This window comes from Malus domestica, chromosome 11 (genome assembly GCF_042453785.1).
Source record: "Malus domestica chromosome 11, GDT2T_hap1".
In the NCBI taxonomy this organism is placed as follows: domain Eukaryota; kingdom Viridiplantae; phylum Streptophyta; class Magnoliopsida; order Rosales; family Rosaceae; genus Malus; species Malus domestica.
In genome coordinates, this window is record NC_091671.1 from 10,607,665 (window position 1) to 10,625,334 (window position 17,670).

General features: G+C 39.1%; 4 protein-coding genes across 6 annotated transcripts; 3 read left to right on the plus strand and 1 right to left on the minus strand.

The window, feature by feature from the left end:
- Positions 1-3,524: 3,524 nt before the first annotated feature.
- On the plus strand, positions 3,525-6,229 carry LOC103447786 (laccase-17). Its single transcript, XM_008386993.4, has 6 exons — positions 3,525-3,767; positions 3,894-4,045; positions 4,177-4,421; positions 4,538-4,666; positions 4,760-5,734; positions 5,863-6,229. The coding sequence occupies exons 1-6, from the start codon at positions 3,648-3,650 to the stop codon at positions 5,991-5,993; spliced, it is 1,752 nt and encodes a 583-aa protein (XP_008385215.1). The 5' UTR covers positions 3,525-3,647; the 3' UTR covers positions 5,994-6,229.
- A 3,045-nt stretch (positions 6,230-9,274) lies between these two features.
- On the plus strand, positions 9,275-12,440 carry LOC103447784 (laccase-17-like). The gene is made up of 6 exons (XM_008386991.4): positions 9,275-9,478; positions 9,691-9,842; positions 9,987-10,231; positions 10,385-10,513; positions 10,730-11,698; positions 12,048-12,440. The coding sequence occupies exons 1-6, from the start codon at positions 9,359-9,361 to the stop codon at positions 12,176-12,178; spliced, it is 1,746 nt and encodes a 581-aa protein (XP_008385213.2). The 5' UTR covers positions 9,275-9,358; the 3' UTR covers positions 12,179-12,440.
- LOC103447783 (uncharacterized) lies at positions 12,352-17,097 on the minus strand. 3 transcript variants are annotated; one of them, XM_029088455.2, is made up of 4 exons: positions 16,134-17,097; positions 15,468-15,587; positions 13,450-13,894; positions 12,352-12,813 (listed from the first exon to the last, which is right to left on the minus strand). In XM_029088455.2, the coding sequence occupies exon 1, from the start codon at positions 17,004-17,006 to the stop codon at positions 16,230-16,232; it is 777 nt and encodes a 258-aa protein (XP_028944288.1). In that variant the 5' UTR covers positions 17,007-17,097; the 3' UTR covers positions 12,352-12,813; positions 13,450-13,894; positions 15,468-15,587; positions 16,134-16,229. The 3 variants fall into 3 exon arrangements, with proteins under 3 accessions (XP_028944288.1, XP_008385212.2, XP_070663960.1); XM_008386990.4 differs by having other exon boundaries at positions 15,468-15,928; XM_070807859.1 differs by having other exon boundaries at positions 12,352-12,835; positions 15,468-15,928.
- On the plus strand, positions 13,525-14,481 carry LOC103447785 (chitinase 2-like). Its single transcript, XM_008386992.4, has one exon. It carries the CDS (start codon positions 13,525-13,527, stop codon positions 14,440-14,442), a length of 918 nt encoding a protein of 305 aa, XP_008385214.2. The 3' UTR covers positions 14,443-14,481.
- Positions 17,098-17,670: the final 573 nt, after the last annotated feature.

The following is a 17,670-nucleotide window of genomic DNA, read 5'->3' on the forward strand; positions in this document are numbered from 1 at the left end:
CAGTACAAACAGAAATATTTCTTAGGAATAGAAGTAGCTCGATCTAAACAGGGTATATTTCTGTCTCAAAGAAAATATGTTCTAGACTTATTACCAGAATGCTTGATTGTAAACCGGTTGACACCCTCATAGTCCAAAATCACCATATTGTCGTGCACCTTGATCAAGTTCCCACTAACAGAGATTGTTATCAAAGGTTTGGGAGGTTAATTTATTTATCTCACACCAGGCCTGATATTGCATACGCAATAAGTGTTGTTAGTCAATTTATGCACTCTTCAAGTGAGGCACATATGGGTGCAGTTGAACGCATCATACGATACCTGAAGTCCTCACAAGGTAAAGGAATCATGTTTTCCAAGAATGATCATTGCCGAATAGAGGGTTACACTGATGTAGATTGGGTAGGCAACGTTACTGATCGTCGGTCCACATCTAGTTACTTTACATTAGTGGGAGGAAATTTAGTGACTTGGCGGGGTAAGAAAGAGAAAGTGGTTGCTTTATCAAGTGCAGAGGCGGAATACAGGGGTATGGCAAAAGGAGTATGTAAACTATTATGGCTTCGGAGGTTACTTGGTGAACTTGGGTATCCTTCGAATTCAACCTCGGATTTATTTTGTGATAATAAAACAGCTATTGATATCTCACACAACCCAATTCAACATGATCGCACAAAACACATGGAAGTTGACAGACACTTCATTAAGGAGAAGTTGGATGGGAATATTATTCAATTCCCATTCGTAAAGTCAGAGGATCAATTGGCGGATATCTTAACTAAAGTTGTTGCAAGTCAAGTGTTCTACAACTCTCTTGTCAAGTTGGGCATGAACGACATTTATGCACCAACTTGAGGGAGAGTGTTGGAGAGTTGACCTTTTGTAATTAGTTTAGTTACCTATTTGAGTCCTTGTAATCAGATTGTAATTAGGTTATTTGATGTTTCTTTCCTTGTAAATCACTCTTGTACATTATATTTTCCTCCTTGGTGAGAAGAATGATATCAGGAAATTAAACCCCAAAATAAGCCCTAATTAGCATGTAATGGTGTGATGTTTACCTTCTGTGTCTTGATAGTGTTAGGTCTGACTCGTAACAAATAAGCCTTGTGAGCTTATCTTTCCTATTAGTTAGGTGTGGGTCTTCCGTGATTGAGGAATTGTACCTCTGAAAAGTTTATTTTGTGTTGTGTTGTCTTTTTGTTTTGTTTTGTTGTGGTACGTTGTTTATTCAATTGGCAAAGGATTATGAGGATATCTGCGTGATGTCTCATAGCAGAGTTTCTTTGCCGAAGAAGCATCAGCAAGTGATGCAAGGTTTTGTCCGTGTGAGCATTACCTTTCCGTTTGGTTAAATGTGGTTATGTGAGGTAGATTTTATATTGTTTTTCTGTTGTGATTATAATCATAAATTTGTATTCTAAATAGATGATGTTTTTCGTTTTATATGATTAATAAAATACTTATTACCTTGAAATTAAGAAGAAATTAAATATATAGATAGGTAAACCTAAAACCTGTAGTAGGTGCAACAGCAGGCGGTTAGCTCTAGTCACGACGATATGTATGTGTATATCAACAGGAGCAGTATATACAATGAAATCTTACCATCCACATTCGAATTCGATCACGACATGCAGTGCATGCATAGATAGCTTTGCTTAAGACAAAATCACGTCAAATGAGGTTTCCGTATTGATACAATTCACCCATGAGATAATGATTTAAAGAACGAATATTAACAACGACAGCTTCATATAGCAATGTTTTAATCTGCTTAATTTGTCATTACGATTAAACAGTGTAAGTGAGAAAGTTGCATTGCATGTGGAATGCATGAGGTCCAATTGAATAAATTAACCTATAGAATATTGTCCACGATATAACGCCGGGGTGGGGAGTGGAGAAGGGGTGGTGGTTGGGTTGGATTTTGTTTTTTCATTCTACTCTCGCTCTACTCTTCTTTCTCACTGGTTTATTTTTTGTCAAGTTCCTTGGAACTCAACTTTGGGGTCATCTCTGACATATTAGGGTTTATGTGCGAATTTAGTAAAAAGATCCTCCTTATTTAGAAAACATAATTTTTCAAACAATATATTCATACATAATTCAACAATCAATATTTAAATTTAATTGAAATCAGCATCTCACTTTTACTAATTGAATCCAGTTGCCATGATTGAGGGTCCATCCATGAAAAAAAAAAAAGCATAACTGAAAGAGAGATACAGAAATACGCTTATGTTTGTGGAAAAAAAGTAATACACAAGTTAGGTTTTTTTTTTTTTCTAGAGAATAGTGGAAGAAAGTAATATACAAGTTCTTGTTGCTAGAGAAAAGTGGAAAATTAATATATTAAGTATAGACTCTACTTAACCAATTGTAATATCAATAAAAATTATGACGATAATTTTTCTTTTTAGTCAAAAAGTTTTTTTTATTTGAAAATTTACACATATGTAATATATAGAAGGATAAAAAAATTTGGGGGCCCTCAGAAATTTGGGTCCAACATTACCTTTTGCACACCCCAACGCCACCTCTTGACTTCAATCCCACTTTATCTCCTGAAACTAAATTTTTACTAATTTGCCCCATAAAAATCAATAGGGGTGTGATATCCACACATCCCATTTTACTTCTCACACACCTTTTTAATTTTCGACCGTCGGATCGAATGAATTGAAGAAGATCAATGGAAGAAATTATCAAAGGTGTGTGAGAAGTAAAATGGGGTGTGTGGATAAGCACACCCCAAATCAATATTTGCTTCACTTTGGTAGGATTTTGTCTATTTCGTTAAGTATCTTTTAGGTTTGCTTAGGTGGCTTCGACGCTGCTTATGGGCATTGTACATCTTTTCTTTGCTAGAAAAATCTCCTATGGTGTAATGTTATCCGTCGAAAATGTAAATAAAAACCTAAATTTACTTTTTTGCTACGTCTTTTTGTGATGGATCCCAGTAACCAAAAAGAAAAAAATTAAGTAGGATCCCAAATTTACATCCCTCCCTAGAGTAGAACTTTCATTTACATTTGTCGTAAATGTAAAATGAGATGTAAATATGGTTTTGCATCTCAAATTTGCCTTTCCCTATTGAAGATGCTAAATATATATAATACAAATGAATTTACATAATGTGTGAACTCATAATACAGTAGCTCACAATCGTTATATGAATATGTGTCATTCAAGCTCACGTAAACTTGAGAAAACTCGATGAAAAATTAGGAGAACCCGTATTTGGAATTGGAAATATCTACTTTTTTGTTTTCTCCTAGGACAGTTCACTATTTAGTCAGACTTGCAAATTAAGTAAACTGATTTCTGTATGGCTTATTGTATCTGTACTTAGTTTATCAGAAGATGGAGAGACGTGGAATACTTAGGAAAGGATCGACTTAAAAGGGAAGGAGGTCAACAGAAATTGATTGTCTTTGACACCACTCTATATATAAAGTTGTTCTAGCAATTGCATCCTACAAATATTAAAATATATACCAAAACTCATGAAGCTCTTCACCTCTCTATTTATAAACAACCCTAAACCTTCATTCAACACACACTCCATTGCAGCAGCTTCAGTTTCATCCAAACCCTACTTACCTCTCACTTTCTTCCGCCCAAAAAAGGAGAGACAGCAAAATGGGTGTTTCTCTTTTGTCATCACCAGAATTTCTTCGACTCTTTCTCTTATCTCTCATTACATTGTGTCTCATTCCTCAGCATGTTTTTGCAAGCATAACGAGGCACTACAAGTTTGATGTATGTCTATACGTACACAAGATATTCTTTTGTCAAACAATTTGACAATTATAGGTTCTTGTTTGAATGTGTTTACACACACACCCCTCGGGATTCTTATTTTCTGTCTTTTGTATGATTTTATAGATCAAACAGCAGAATGTGACAAGACTCTGCCACACAAAGAGCATTGTAACGGTAAACGGGCAGTTTCCGGGGCCTCAAATTGTTGCTCGGGAGGGTGATCGTGTCCTTATTAAAGTGGTTAATCATGTTCAGAACAACATCTCTATCCACTGGTAATTAATAGTACGGTTATAATTAACTTATATCAAGTTCGGAAAGAAAGTATATGTGCTAGCTTAAATTTGATGCCATGCATTTTGAGTTTTGATAAAAATGGAGGTTACTTAACCATTTAAACAACCAGGCACGGCATTCGACAACTTCGATCGGGGTGGGCTGATGGGCCTGCATATGTGACCCAATGTCCCATACAATCAGGCAACAGTTATGTCTACAACTTCACCATTACAGGGCAAAGAGGCACTCTTTTCTGGCATGCTCATATTTCATGGCTTAGATCAACTGTTTATGGTCCCTTGATCATACTTCCCAAGCGCGGTGTACCTTACCCATTCGCCAAGCCCTACAAGGAGGTTCCAATCATCTTCGGTAATGCTTCATATCTGCATAAGACTACTCACCAAATGTAACGTACTAATAAGCATATATAAAAATTTATGTCTTATCAATTATATGCTAACAAAAGCTATACAATGTGAATACAGGAGAGTGGTGGAATGCAGACCCTGAGGCAGTTATTAGCCAGGCCTTGCAAACAGGTGGAGGACCAAATGTCTCCGATGCTTATACTTTCAATGGACTCCCAGGGCCCTTGTATAACTGTTCTGCCAAAGGTATCAAATTAAGGAAAAATGAAATTATATGATAATTTCGTGATTTATAACTTGCATGAGTAACTTTGTATATATATGGCGGTCTTTATGCAGATGCATTCAAGCTAAAGGTTCGATCTGGGAAGACCTACCTTCTCCGCCTAATCAATGCAGCACTCAATGACGAGCTCTTCTTCAGCATAGCAAACCACACCCTCAAAGTGGTAGAAGCTGACGCCATTTATGTCAAGCCCTTTGACACTGATACAGTTCTGATTGCCCCAGGGCAGACTACAAATGTTCTGCTCAAGACCAAACCCCATTTCCCCAGTGCCACATTTTTTATGACTGCCAGGCCGTACGTGACTGGACTAGGAACCTTTGACAACTCTACTGTTGCTGGTATTTTAGAGTATGAATCAACCTCTAAAGCCCTCCACACTACACTCCCAATGAAGAAGCTTCCGCTCTTCAAACCAATTCTTCCTGCTCTAAACGACACATCGTTTGCAACAAAGTTCAGCAACAAACTCCGTAGCTTAGCCAACGCACAATTCCCTGCTAATGTCCCCCAAAAGGTTGACAGACACTTTTTCTTCACAATAGGCCTTGGAACCAACCCCTGCAGCAGCAATAACCAAACCTGCCAGGGACCTAATGGAACAATGTTTGCGGCTTCAGTTAATAACGTTTCTTTTGCAATGCCAACCACTGCTCTACTTCAGGCCCACTTCTCCGGGCAATCAAATGGGGTTTACAGCCCTGACTTCCCAAGCAGTCCTATAATCCCATTTAACTATACAGGCACCCCACCTAATGATACTATGGTGGGCAATGGTACAAAGCTAATGGTACTTCCATATAACACTAGTGTGGAGCTGGTCATGCAGGACACAAGCATTCTGGGCGCCGAAAGCCACCCTCTTCATCTGCATGGATTTAATTTCTTTGTTGTTGGCCAAGGGTTCGGGAACTTTGACCGGAATAAAGACCCTGCAAACTTCAATTTGGTTGACCCTGTTGAAAGAAATACCGTGGGTGTGCCCTCTGGTGGATGGGTTGCCATACGATTCGTAGCAGATAACCCCGGTGAGTAAATTAATAAAGTGCAGTAGTATAATATAGTGTTGCAAATCTGACTATAAGAATGTAACATATAGAATTTAATCTAAGCTATTTCGCCTAATGTACTTACGTGATAAATAATGTATTTGCAGGTGTATGGTTCATGCATTGCCATTTGGAGATCCACACTAGTTGGGGCTTGAAGATGGCTTGGCTGGTCCTAGATGGAAAGCTTCCCAACCAGAGGTTGCTTCCTCCCCCGGCGGATCTTCCCACATGTTAATGTTTGACTCATTCCAAGCTACATTTTTTGGACGAGAAACTGCTGTCATTATTTTGTAACCCTTCTTTTATTACTGACAACTTTAATTTTTTCATGTATTATCTGATTAATTATGTTTCAATAATTCTTGTACCGATTCCTATGGAGCTGAGGGGAGAAAAAGGTTGAGGGGACACACTGTAAAAGTATCAAATATTCTAATGTGAGAGGCTGAATATGAAAGTATTGACTCTGTATGATTTTTCTCCATGGCGTCTTAGATAGCTAATTGTGTTTAATTTTTCCGTCTTTATATTTCAACCAAGTAGACAACCACTTAAACTAAGGGTTGAAGTTTCATCCGACAAAACTCTGCAACAAAGGGTTTATATTTTCGTAATAACAACGCCGACTTTATAGAAAACAAAATTAACTAATTTTCGTGCTGTATCTCTTGCATGCACTACAATGTAGGTGTCTAACCAAAGAAAGAAAAGAAGAAAATGGAGCATCAATCCACCAGAAACAATGGCGCTACCAAACTAAATCGTTCCTAATATATTTGAAGTAAACGCATTTACATTGAATTCAATTTGTTGGCAGAAGAAAAATATATTTATAGACCAATTAAATTAATGTATAGATAGTGCACAAGATTACAAAAACAAAACCATTGAGAATTCTTGTAAACGAAGAAATCGGTCAAGCATACCTAGGCATCAAGTGTTGAGATTATGAACCCCACATCGGAAAATAGAGACTTTGCATGTGTTTATAATTAATTAGACTATTTCTCATATTGCCAATTGGTTTTATGATGCAACCTCAACTTTCTTCATGATATCAAAGCATGTCGTCACATGTGTGAAGCCCAACGGCCACACATGCTCCACATCACCTAATTTGTGTTGTTCACGTGTTAGGCTTGAAATTTCGCCACATGTGAGGAGACAGATTGAGATTATGAATCCCACATAGGGGAAAGAAGGGACATTGCATGTACTTATAAGTAAATAGGCTAATCTCCATTTTCCAAATACTAAAGATGCATTACAAAGACACTAAATAAATTAAGAACTTTCAAAATGACACCTTGAAATTTCTCAATCCAATGTATTGTATCTTGTAATTTTCAAGTCTGTCTAATTTTTATAGTGAATTCCTAAAAAAAAATTAGCCTAAATTCCATGAAATTCAGAAGCCCCTCATCTAAAACAGTGGTTAAATTCATTTTATGAATAATATAAAGGTTATTAAGAGTTAATGACATTTAGTTTACACTTTACAGACAAAGAAAGATATCCAAATAAGGATGGATAACCGGTGCAACAGAAGTAAGCTCAATCTTTAATTGCATCCTTACGATATGAAACACTCAAAAGTATAATCACAATTACTAGCACTACAGTTTAGTTATATATTTTTTGGTAAATTACATAAAACTACTTCAATTATTGGGTCAGTCACAATTTCATACCTCATTTTTAAAAAAATTCAATGTCATACCTCATCTACGAATTTTTTACAATTTCATACTTTCCGTCAGTTTTCTATCAATTTTCCGTTAAAATAGTGACGTGGCTTAAAAAATAATTAAAATATTAAAAAATAATTAAATATTAAAAAACTAAAAAAAAAATTCATTTTTAATTTTTTTTATGCACGGAGACCCACCCCATACCCTTTCTTCCCCCTCCCCTTCCTCCCCCACTTCTCTCTCTCATCGTGCCCAAAACCCTTTTTCTTCCCCCTCTTTCTTCCCCACCCTTCTTCCCCAAACCCAAAATCAACCAGATACCATCCTAAACCCAGATCCCACTTCCCGCTGCCATTCTCCGGCACATCCCTCAGCGCACCCACTCCTCCCTCACCTCCTTCAACGCCCTCTTCTGCAGCCACACTCTACCACATCCAGCAAATCTGCCAAAACCCTTACCCCGAAAACCCTCTGAAACTCTTCCTTGCTTTCCTCGTACCCGGCCACCTATGCAATCACCATCATGGCGTCCTTCGCGTCGTACTAGAGCAGAGAGATTTGAGGGTTTGGAAGGGCAGGGGAAGAAGGCAGAAATGGTACTAGAGCAGAGAGAGGGCCGGTTGACCCGATTTGGTAAAGGCGGAGTCGGAATCAAAGAGGGAGTCGGTCGATGGCGGTATGGAAGGAGGGAAGGCGGAAGGGAGTCAAGCGATGGCGTGGCGCGGGTGAGGTGGGTGATCGGCACGAGGGGGAAGAAGGGAGGTAGTGATTGGCACAGAGGAAACGAGATGGGTGGGATCTGGTGAGGGAGGGTGCAGACGAGGTCGACGAGGTCGGGTTAGGGGGTGAAGGTGATGAGATGGTGAAGGGATCCAAGGTCAAGGTCGGGGCCGACGAGGCTACTGTAGCAGCGTGAAAGGGAGAAAAGAGAAAGAATATAGGAGGAAAGGGGATGGCAAATGAAAAAACCTAGGTGGGTTAGGGGGTTCTTGGCATGACGAGAGAGAGAGAAGTGGGGGAGGAAAGGGAGGGGGAAGAAAGGGTACGGGGTGGGTCCCCATGCAAAAAAAAATTAAAAATGATTTTATTTTTTAAACTGACGGAAGTATGAAATTGTAAAAAATTTGTAGATGAGGTATGACATTGAAATTTTTTAAAGATGTGATATGAAATTATGACTGACCCAATAGTTGAGGTAATTTTATGTAATTTACCGTATATTTTTCTTTTACTTTTAAGTAGAATGTCTTTAGTTTTCGCTTACTTATCCGGATGATTCACGCGATCACTTTGTTTATCAACCCTAAACCCTTCTTATTATACTAAGAAGCCCCGACACAAATTGCCGATACTTAAAGCGATATGCAAGGTGCCAATAAATTTCACATTACATATATTCATCATTAGTTCCCTTACGACTTGTGTATACATGCATGCAAAGAAGAGTTGTTTATGAGTGTTCCCTTTCGTGACAGACTCGTAGTTGTTGCTAAGCCTGGAAAGTAATATTAAGTAGGTCAAAATCACGTCCATTTATATGCAGAGGGACGTGGAAATACTTAGGAAAGGTTGGACTTGAAAGGAAAGGAGAGAGGTCAACAGAAATATTTGATTGTCTTTGACACCACTCTAAAGTTGTTCTAACAACCGTATATGCATATCCCTGTAATATAATAGCTAATTCATCAAGCTCTTCTGCTACAATCTCCTGTATCCTCCAGAAAAGTAATAGACTATATTTCTAATTTCTATGACCTTGCACCTACTCGACCAAACACTACTCTTCCCTCTCCTCTATATATACACACCCAATATCTTTCCTTGAACACGCACTCGATTGTAGCAGCTTCTCACTTTCTTGCAGAAAAAGGAGAGAGAGATCTAGAGAGAGAGAGAGTGTGTGTGTAAAATGGGTGTTCACCTTCTTTCACCACCACCATTTCTTAGGCTCTTTCTCTTTTCCTTCATAACGTTGTGTCTTATTCCTCAACATGCTCTTGCTGGCATAACCAGACACTACAAGTTTGAAGTATGTGCAAATGCATATATATGTCACAACATATATACTAGCTAGTTGTACATATATATGTAAACACACGCACCCACAAGGGAATATATTCTTGTCAAACATTATGTTAAGATTGTCACATACATGAAGTTTGAGTCCTTGCATGCATGCATGCAACCATTTCTTTCTTTCCTTTTCTGTTCTTATGTTTATCCTTTTAAATGATTTTACAGATCAAACTGCAAAACGTGACAAGATTGTGTCACACAAAGAGCATAATAACAGTGAACGGGCAGTTTCCTGGCCCCAGAATCATTGCTAGAGAGGGTGATCAACTCCTAATTAAAGTGGTTAACCACGTCCAAAACAACATCTCTATCCACTGGTAATCATCAACTACAACTTCATAAGCAATATAGAAACTAATCGTTTTTTGTTTAAACTTTAGTGTATACACACCATCACCATGCATAATTAATCTAAATTAAGTACTGATTAATAATGTTAATTAATTTCTTTAAATGGCCAGGCATGGTATTCGACAACTTCGATCGGGGTGGGCCGATGGCCCTGCATATGTGACCCAATGTCCCATACAAACAGGCAACAGTTATGTCTACAACTTCACCATTACAGGGCAAAGAGGCACTCTTTTCTGGCATGCTCACATTTCATGGCTCAGATCAACCATTTATGGTCCCTTAATCATACTTCCCAAGCGCGGTGTGCCTTACCCTTTCACTAAACCCTACAAGGAGGTTCCAATTATTTTTGGTAATTAACATTTAACTATATATATGTATGTATATATATTTATTTAACAGAAGTCCACCAGTTGGTAGTAATTCTAATTTCAAATATATTTTCTGCCTATAATGTTGCATATAATTGCCAAGAAAAGCTATATAATTTATACTTGAAATACAGGTGAGTGGTGGAATGCAGACCCTGAAGTCATAATTAGGCAGGCTTTGCAAACAGGTGGAGGTCCAAATGTCTCTGATGCTTATACCATCAATGGACTCCCAGGACCGCTATACAATTGTTCTACCAAAGGTATCAAAATATGGAACGGAAGTCGTATGAATTGTTGATTGTAGTTGATAATGTGTCAATATCATTGTAACCAACAAAAAGTATCAACATGTTATCGATATAGTATCAAAACTATCCATGGTGCTTCCATTCAATATCATTATAGAACATGTCATGCACGGAAAATTTATGTTAGTTTCATCGCAATTGTTTTGTACGTGTGGCTCTTTTCTGCAGATGCATTCAAGCTGAAGGTTCGACCTGGCAAGACCTACCTTCTCCGGCTAATCAACGCAGCACTCAACGACGAGCTTTTCTTCAGTATTGCAAATCACACCCTCAAAGTAGTAGAAGCCGACGCTGTTTATGTCAAACCCTTCGAGACTCGCACAATTCTCATTGCCCCCGGCCAAACCACAAATGTTCTTCTCAAGACCAAACCCAACTTCCCAAACGCCACATTTTTCATGACTGCTAGGCCATATGTGACTGGCCAAGGCACATTTGACAACTCCACAGTTGCTGGCATTCTAGAGTACGAATCGCCCTCCAAAACCAAAACCCTAACAACGAAGAGACATCCGCTCTTCAAACCAAACCTCCCCGCACTAAACGACACATCATTCGCAACCAAATTCGCCAACAAACTCCGCAGCTTGAACACCCAACAATTCCCAGCTAATGTCCCCCAAAAAGTTGATAAGCACTTTTTCTTCACCATAGGCCTTGGAACCAACCCTTGTAGCCAAAACAACCAAACATGCCAAGGACCCAATGGGACAATGTTTGCAGCCTCAATTAACAACATTTCTTTTGCAATGCCAAACACTGCCTTACTCCAATCCCACTTTTCTGGCCAATCAAGTGGGGTCTACAGTCCTGACTTCCCAGCCAATCCCATAGTCCCATTCAACTATACAGGGACCCCACCAAATGATACTATGGTGAGCAATGGGACAAAGCTGGTAGTGCTGCCATTTAATTCTAGGGTGGAGCTGGTGATGCAGGACACTAGCATTCTTGGTGCTGAGAGCCATCCTCTGCACCTTCATGGGTTCAATTTCTTTGTTGTGGGTCAAGGGTTTGGGAACTTTGACCGGAATAAGGACCCTAAAATGTTCAACCTGGTTGACCCTGTTGAGAGGAACACTGTGGGTGTGCCCTCTGGTGGGTGGGTTGCTATCCGTTTTCTTGCCGATAACCCAGGTAACTCATTGAATTGACCTAAAAAGTAATTATTAAAATCAATAACTATACTATCACACTAATGATCACATATCTCTTATAAGAGAACTTCCTGTGTCCAACACTCTGGACCACAAGGCAGTCCTATCAACTAAGCTCTATGATTTTACACCGTTCACTTTGGTGCCCTAATCGGGCATCTGGGAACAAGAATTTTCTCATGGTCATAGATGTAAGACTTACGTAAAGGCAAAGATATAGTTACTAATGTGATTAGTAACGGTGAATGAGTCAATAACAACTCGTAAAGATAAATCATATTTTCCTATTGTTGATTATGATTGTTGATGCATCGTGTGTCAACGCACAGGTGTGTGGTTTATGCATTGCCACCTGGAGATCCACACAAGCTGGGGCTTGAAGATGGGCTGGGTAGTCTTGGATGGCAAGCTTCCCAATCAAAAACTGCTCCCTCCCCCCGCAGATCTTCCCAAATGCTGAATATTTTCAACCCATTCTTCTGACCGTAACTTGCCCGAATAATTTTGTGACCCATTAATATTTGTTTATTCTTTGGTACCTTTTTGCATTTTAATTACTTTCCCAAATTAAATTGTTTGAGTGTGATTGCATTTTTCTTAAGAATAGCCGAAGGGAGCAAAAGAGTGAGACAATTACTTAAACACTCTAATTATATTATTAATGTACAATGCCTCTCAATATTCAATAATATTTACCAGCAGATTCTTGCTGTTCTTTTTCATTTCTTGGAATATAAGAAACAAACACAGAAAAGGACTGGCCTGCAGTATTTTAAATCCACACTTTTGGTAACAAACAAGAAGTGTTATTGAATTGTTCGGCTAAGGCGTGTCGGTCGCACAAAGTTCAGATTTCCTAGTATACAGAAGAAACCAACCAATCCCAGATAAAGCATACCTGTGCACGCAGCCGCAGGGAAAAAGACACCCGAAAGTTACATAGCCGCCCAAGAAGACGGGATCCTATCTTTAGCTTAAGTGTCTGGAAGTTACTCCACTCTAATGAAAACAAGAACAGCATGGTTTTCTTCTAGGTGTGCAGTAGCATGTCACGATAGAAGACTGATCGCTGATTGAATGGATGGCATGTTGCGTCTGCATATTCAAATTCCAGCACCTAATCAACAATTTGACATCATAACACCTACGATTAATGAGAAAAAAACTAATTTTGTCAAGTTAATGGAGCCCTGCAAATGAAGTAGAACTTATTGTTTCACATAATTGATTAATAAGGGTTTCCACTTTCCAGTTAATGGAGCCCTGCAAATGATTGATCAGAAGTAGACAAGCAATTGTGTCGAAATAGCTTTCATAAGGGTTTCATGTTAATGGAGCCTTACAATTAACTAATCGATCGGTAGTAGACATGCATTCACGTCAAATAGATGATAGCTCTATGCAATAAGCAGTCTCACTATATTCCTTACCAAATATATACCTAAGAATCCAAAGACTAGGATACGTTTGTAATACGACATTCTGCATAGGTTCTTAATTACTTAATTAATCAATTCAACGCTTTGTATCCAAATGAGACAAGTTGAATTCTTAATAAACAAAAAATGATATCTATTATGTATCTGTTGGTTCGTGACATCCGCCAAGAAATCATATATTCTTGTCAACATACTTGATGGGGAATCAAATGAATTTGCGAAGCAGTAACATTATCCTTCAAAAGAATGAGACACCAGCACCAAAACAAAAGTAATTCCATGTGAGGCTCACCTGTATAAGTACCTCCAAACGAGGTAGCACAATTGGCCCCAGAAGTAGGAAACTTTCACAGTTCCACTTGTAGCCATGACTTCGTTTAAGCTCCTACCGTTCCTTTTTCTTCAAATGTTTTTCACAGCAGCGTCAATGATCAAAGCAGCCCCAGCAAACCCAAAGCTCTTTAGAGAATACATAGGAGCTGAGAACAAAGGTGTCACTTTCACAGAAGTACCCGTTGATTCCAATGTTGAGTTTCACTTCATCCTCTCCTTTGCTATTGATTATACAACACAATCTCATAATCCTTCTCCCACCAACGGAGACTTTAATGTCTTCTGGGACACAGAGAACCTCACCGCTGCCCATGTTTCCGCCATTAAGGCCCTTCATCCAAATGCTAAAGTAGCTCTGAGTCTTGGAGGTGATACCGTTGGCAACAAAAATGTGTCCTTCAATCCTAAATCAATCAATTCTTGGGTTAGAAATGCTGTCTACTCACTAACTCAGATAATCAGAAAATATCATTTGGATGGAATTGATATTGACTACGAACACTTCCAGACAGATCCCAATACATTTGCCGAATGCATTGGGCGACTGTTGTTCTCCCTTAAACAAAACAATATTGTGTCCTTCACATCAATAGCACCATATGATGATGACTCGGTGCAGCCAAATTACTTGGCATTGTGGGGGAAGTACGGGCATCTCATTGACTATGTTAACTTTCAGTTCTATGCCTACGACAAGGGCACGACTATAACTCAGTTTTTGAAATATTTTGAGATGCAGAGCTCAAATTACAAGGGTGGCAAGATTCTAGTGAGCTTTGGAACAGATAACAGCGGGGGTTTGTCTCCTGAACACGGGTTCTTTGCGGCTTGTACTAGGCTTAAACGCGAGGGCAAACTTCATGGCATTTTCGTTTGGTCTGCAGATGACTCCAGGAAGGATCATTTTCGTTACGAGAAGCAATCACAAGCCTTTCTATCTAGTGTAATTTGATCTTTATTTTTTTTCTTTCCCTTGTTGTATTTGTTGTTATTTTATTCCTAACTGGAAAGAAGAAAATAAAGAGTCCCTCTTTATTATGGTTGTTGCCCAGTCAATCCCTCTCTATACTATGAATGTTTCCTCCTACCAAAGTTTTTTTGCGACGATTTGAACCGGCTTGTGGCCAAATGTTTCCTCCTACCAAAGTTTTTCTTTCCCTTAATCCCTCTTTATTAAGGGGAGATGAAGTGAGAATTTGGGAAGATAGATGGCTCCCAATTCCCTCTCGGTCCCATATTTTTTCCCCGAAACCGACCCACTGTGACTTAGTTCTTGTAGAATACCTTATTGATGAGTCTAAGAATCGGAACATTCCTCTCCTGAGCCATCTCTTCCCGGATGTGGAGGTTCAAAGCATTCTGTCCCTTTCCGAGCTTCGGCTTGCCGAATGACAAACTCATATGGCATTATGACAGGAAAGGTATCTTCTCAGTCAAGAGTGCGTATCATGTCGCTCGGGACTGGATTCAATCTCGAAGGGAGGCTGCTTCATCCTCCTCTGCTAATTCTTCCGGTGAGGTTTGGAAGAAACCATGGGCTGCTAGGGTGCCTCCCAAGGTTTAGATTGGGGTTTGGAGGATTGGATTGGATATCATCCCGACATGTATCAATCTCCATAGAAAGAAGATTCAAAACGGATATGGTATATGTTCTCTGTGGAGCGTATGACGAACACACGAACCATCTAATGTGGGACTGCACTTTCAGAGGGAATTCAAATATACATGGTATACGAAAAATACATACACATCGAAAGAATCATTACAGAGGAGTAAAGATTCTATAATTTCTGCAGTATTTAGTGTTGAACTGGTACTGTGTACCCTTCTTTTTTGTTTTCAATTACATGAATAGACATGGATATATTAAGGCAAATAGGAAGAACAATTGACAAAGGAGAAAGCAAGATGGTGGAGACAATATTGTTAAATAAGAGGAAACACGAACACGGAAAAGTTGATACAGAGATATCATACCTGGTAGTGCTCTTATATAACTGGTTACCACGGTATCTGATAGGTTTATGCGTTATTCTGTTCAAACTTCAAAAAGGTATAAGCCTTGAGGAAACAAGTTGACAGACTATTGTAAATGAACTGATCCAAGAAGAACAAAAAAAGATGCCCAAAATTAGAATATGCTGGTGGAGAACCTTATGCATATACAGGGCCTTGGATCATTATATACAAGAGCAAAGGAAATACCAAATACCCATCAAAGAAAAAAAGAACAGGGATAAAAGAACGTAAACGGAAAACGTGTATTTATGCAAAGAATGTAATGTATGGAATCCCCAACAAGTGAAAGAAGCATCCTTAATTTCTTGGAAATATGAGTAACCACAGTTTTCTCAATTGATTACACATCATCCAACGGCGCTTTCTAGGCCTTTTTTTTTTTTTTTTTTCCTTTCGTAGGCCAGTATTTCATTAGCCATCTACAAAATTGCAAGTGATAGAATCAGTGTTCTTTGAAATAATCATAACACTTGACATACAAAACCGAGAAAACACAAACTGAAATAACATTCGTATTAAGAATCAAAATCGATAGGGCATTATCAAAGTTTTCATTGCAATCAATAATATCACCTGGCATTAGTAATTAGCATTACATAGAAAACAGTATCCCCACAAAATTACCCTGAACGTGCAGAGCAGCCCTCATGGAATTGAAATCTCCACCGAATCCCAGAAAACTCAAAACCGACAGCAATGAACAATTGTGTCATTGTCTTCTCAACTTTTCCTCCTCTTCTTTTTCTTATCCCCTTGTTCTTCCGAAGCATCAGAACCTCCATCTTCTAATACCCCACTCTTCCTCTTCTTACTATCTTCCTTCTTAATTTTACCCCTATTTTCACCGGAATTGCTAACATTGTCCCTCTTTTTCTTCTTCTTATTTTGTGTATCAACTGAATCAGCCGGCTCTCTACTTTCAACACCCCCATTTGCCCTCTCTGCAATTTTAACCCCACCATCTCCCTTGTCAATTCGCCCCCCATTTTCATTAGAATTACCATCATTGTCCCTCTTCTTCTTCTTCTTCCTAGGCACCTCTACTGAATCAGATGCCTCTTTCTTTTCACCACCGTCCCCTCCCCTCTCTGCAATTCCACCTCCATCTTCCCCAAAATTAGGAACTTCACCCTTCTTCCTCTCCTTCTTCTTCCCCTCGGCATCCACTACCTGTCTCTGCGTTTTCGGCTTGAACTCTAGCCCATGACTCACTTCACTCACACCGGCACTCTGCGCTGGATTCTCTCCGACGGTCTCTGCGTCGTCGTTTTCGGCCTCCGACCTGTGCCGCCGCGATCGCTTCCGTTCCGACCTCGGCGATTTGAGCTCCTTGTGCAGCTGCTTCAGCTCCTTGAACGATGTCAAGGTGCGTCGGAGGTAGACGCTGAACTCTTGCGACGCGCCGGTGTCGCTGGTGACGAAGGAGGACAGAGTGGAGGTCGCTTTGGAGAGAGAGATTGGCTTCGACGAGACGACGACCCCTGAGACCGTTTTCATGGTTAGGATTTCTAGGGTTTTAGGGAGAAAGGGGACGTGGTTTCATCTAGGGTTTTCAATTTAGGGACGCATGGTTTAAATAAAACACGTTTATTTATTGATTGGCCGTGAAAAATTTGAAATGCATATATTAATCACTACAAGTTAGCAAGTGACCTTGGGAAAGGTCACTGTGCCCTTGCATGACAGCGTAGGTTCGAATATCATCGGTGGTTAATTTAACATTTAACTTGCTAACGTTATCGGGTCACTAAAAAAAAATCACTTCAAGTTTTTTACAAGAATTCCGCATACTACTTTTGTTTTTACTGTTATATCAGGAGTTACTCCACGTATTACTTGACATAAAATAGATAGAGAGCTTTATATAAAGAGATAAAAAAAATTAATATATTCAAGGAACTCTACTAATCTTTAAACATTTCAATAAGAGATCAAAAAAAGCATAAAAACAACTAAAGCACAGCCCAGAAACATGGAAACAATGTTTTAAAATACTAGCAATACCCCTAAGGCTTTAGGGCTATTAATATAACTCAATCCTCACAACTCCTACAAAATTAATGTGTCATAAACTCAACTCATCATCGACTATTTCTGCAAAATTAGTTCAACCCGTCCTTAACTATTTTGCAAAATCAGTTCAATCAGTTCTCGATCATTT

Coding starts and splice junctions, on each gene's coding strand:
- LOC103447786 (XM_008386993.4), top strand. CDS start 3,648: ATGGGTGTTTCTCTTTTGTCATCACCAGAATTTCTTCGACTCTTTCTC. Junction 3,768..3,893: donor CGAGGCACTACAAGTTTGAT/GTATGTCTATAC, acceptor ATGATTTTATAG/ATCAAACAGCAGAATGTGAC. Junction 5,735..5,862: donor ATTCGTAGCAGATAACCCCG/GTGAGTAAATTA, acceptor ATGTATTTGCAG/GTGTATGGTTCATGCATTGC.
- LOC103447784 (XM_008386991.4), top strand. CDS start 9,359: ATGGGTGTTCACCTTCTTTCACCACCACCATTTCTTAGGCTCTTTCTC. Junction 9,843..9,986: donor AACAACATCTCTATCCACTG/GTAATCATCAAC, acceptor TTAAATGGCCAG/GCATGGTATTCGACAACTTC. Junction 10,232..10,384: donor GGAGGTTCCAATTATTTTTG/GTAATTAACATT, acceptor CTTGAAATACAG/GTGAGTGGTGGAATGCAGAC.
- LOC103447783 (XM_029088455.2), bottom strand. CDS start 17,006: ATGAAAACGGTCTCAGGGGTCGTCGTCTCGTCGAAGCCAATCTCTCTC.
- LOC103447785 (XM_008386992.4), top strand. CDS start 13,525: ATGACTTCGTTTAAGCTCCTACCGTTCCTTTTTCTTCAAATGTTTTTC.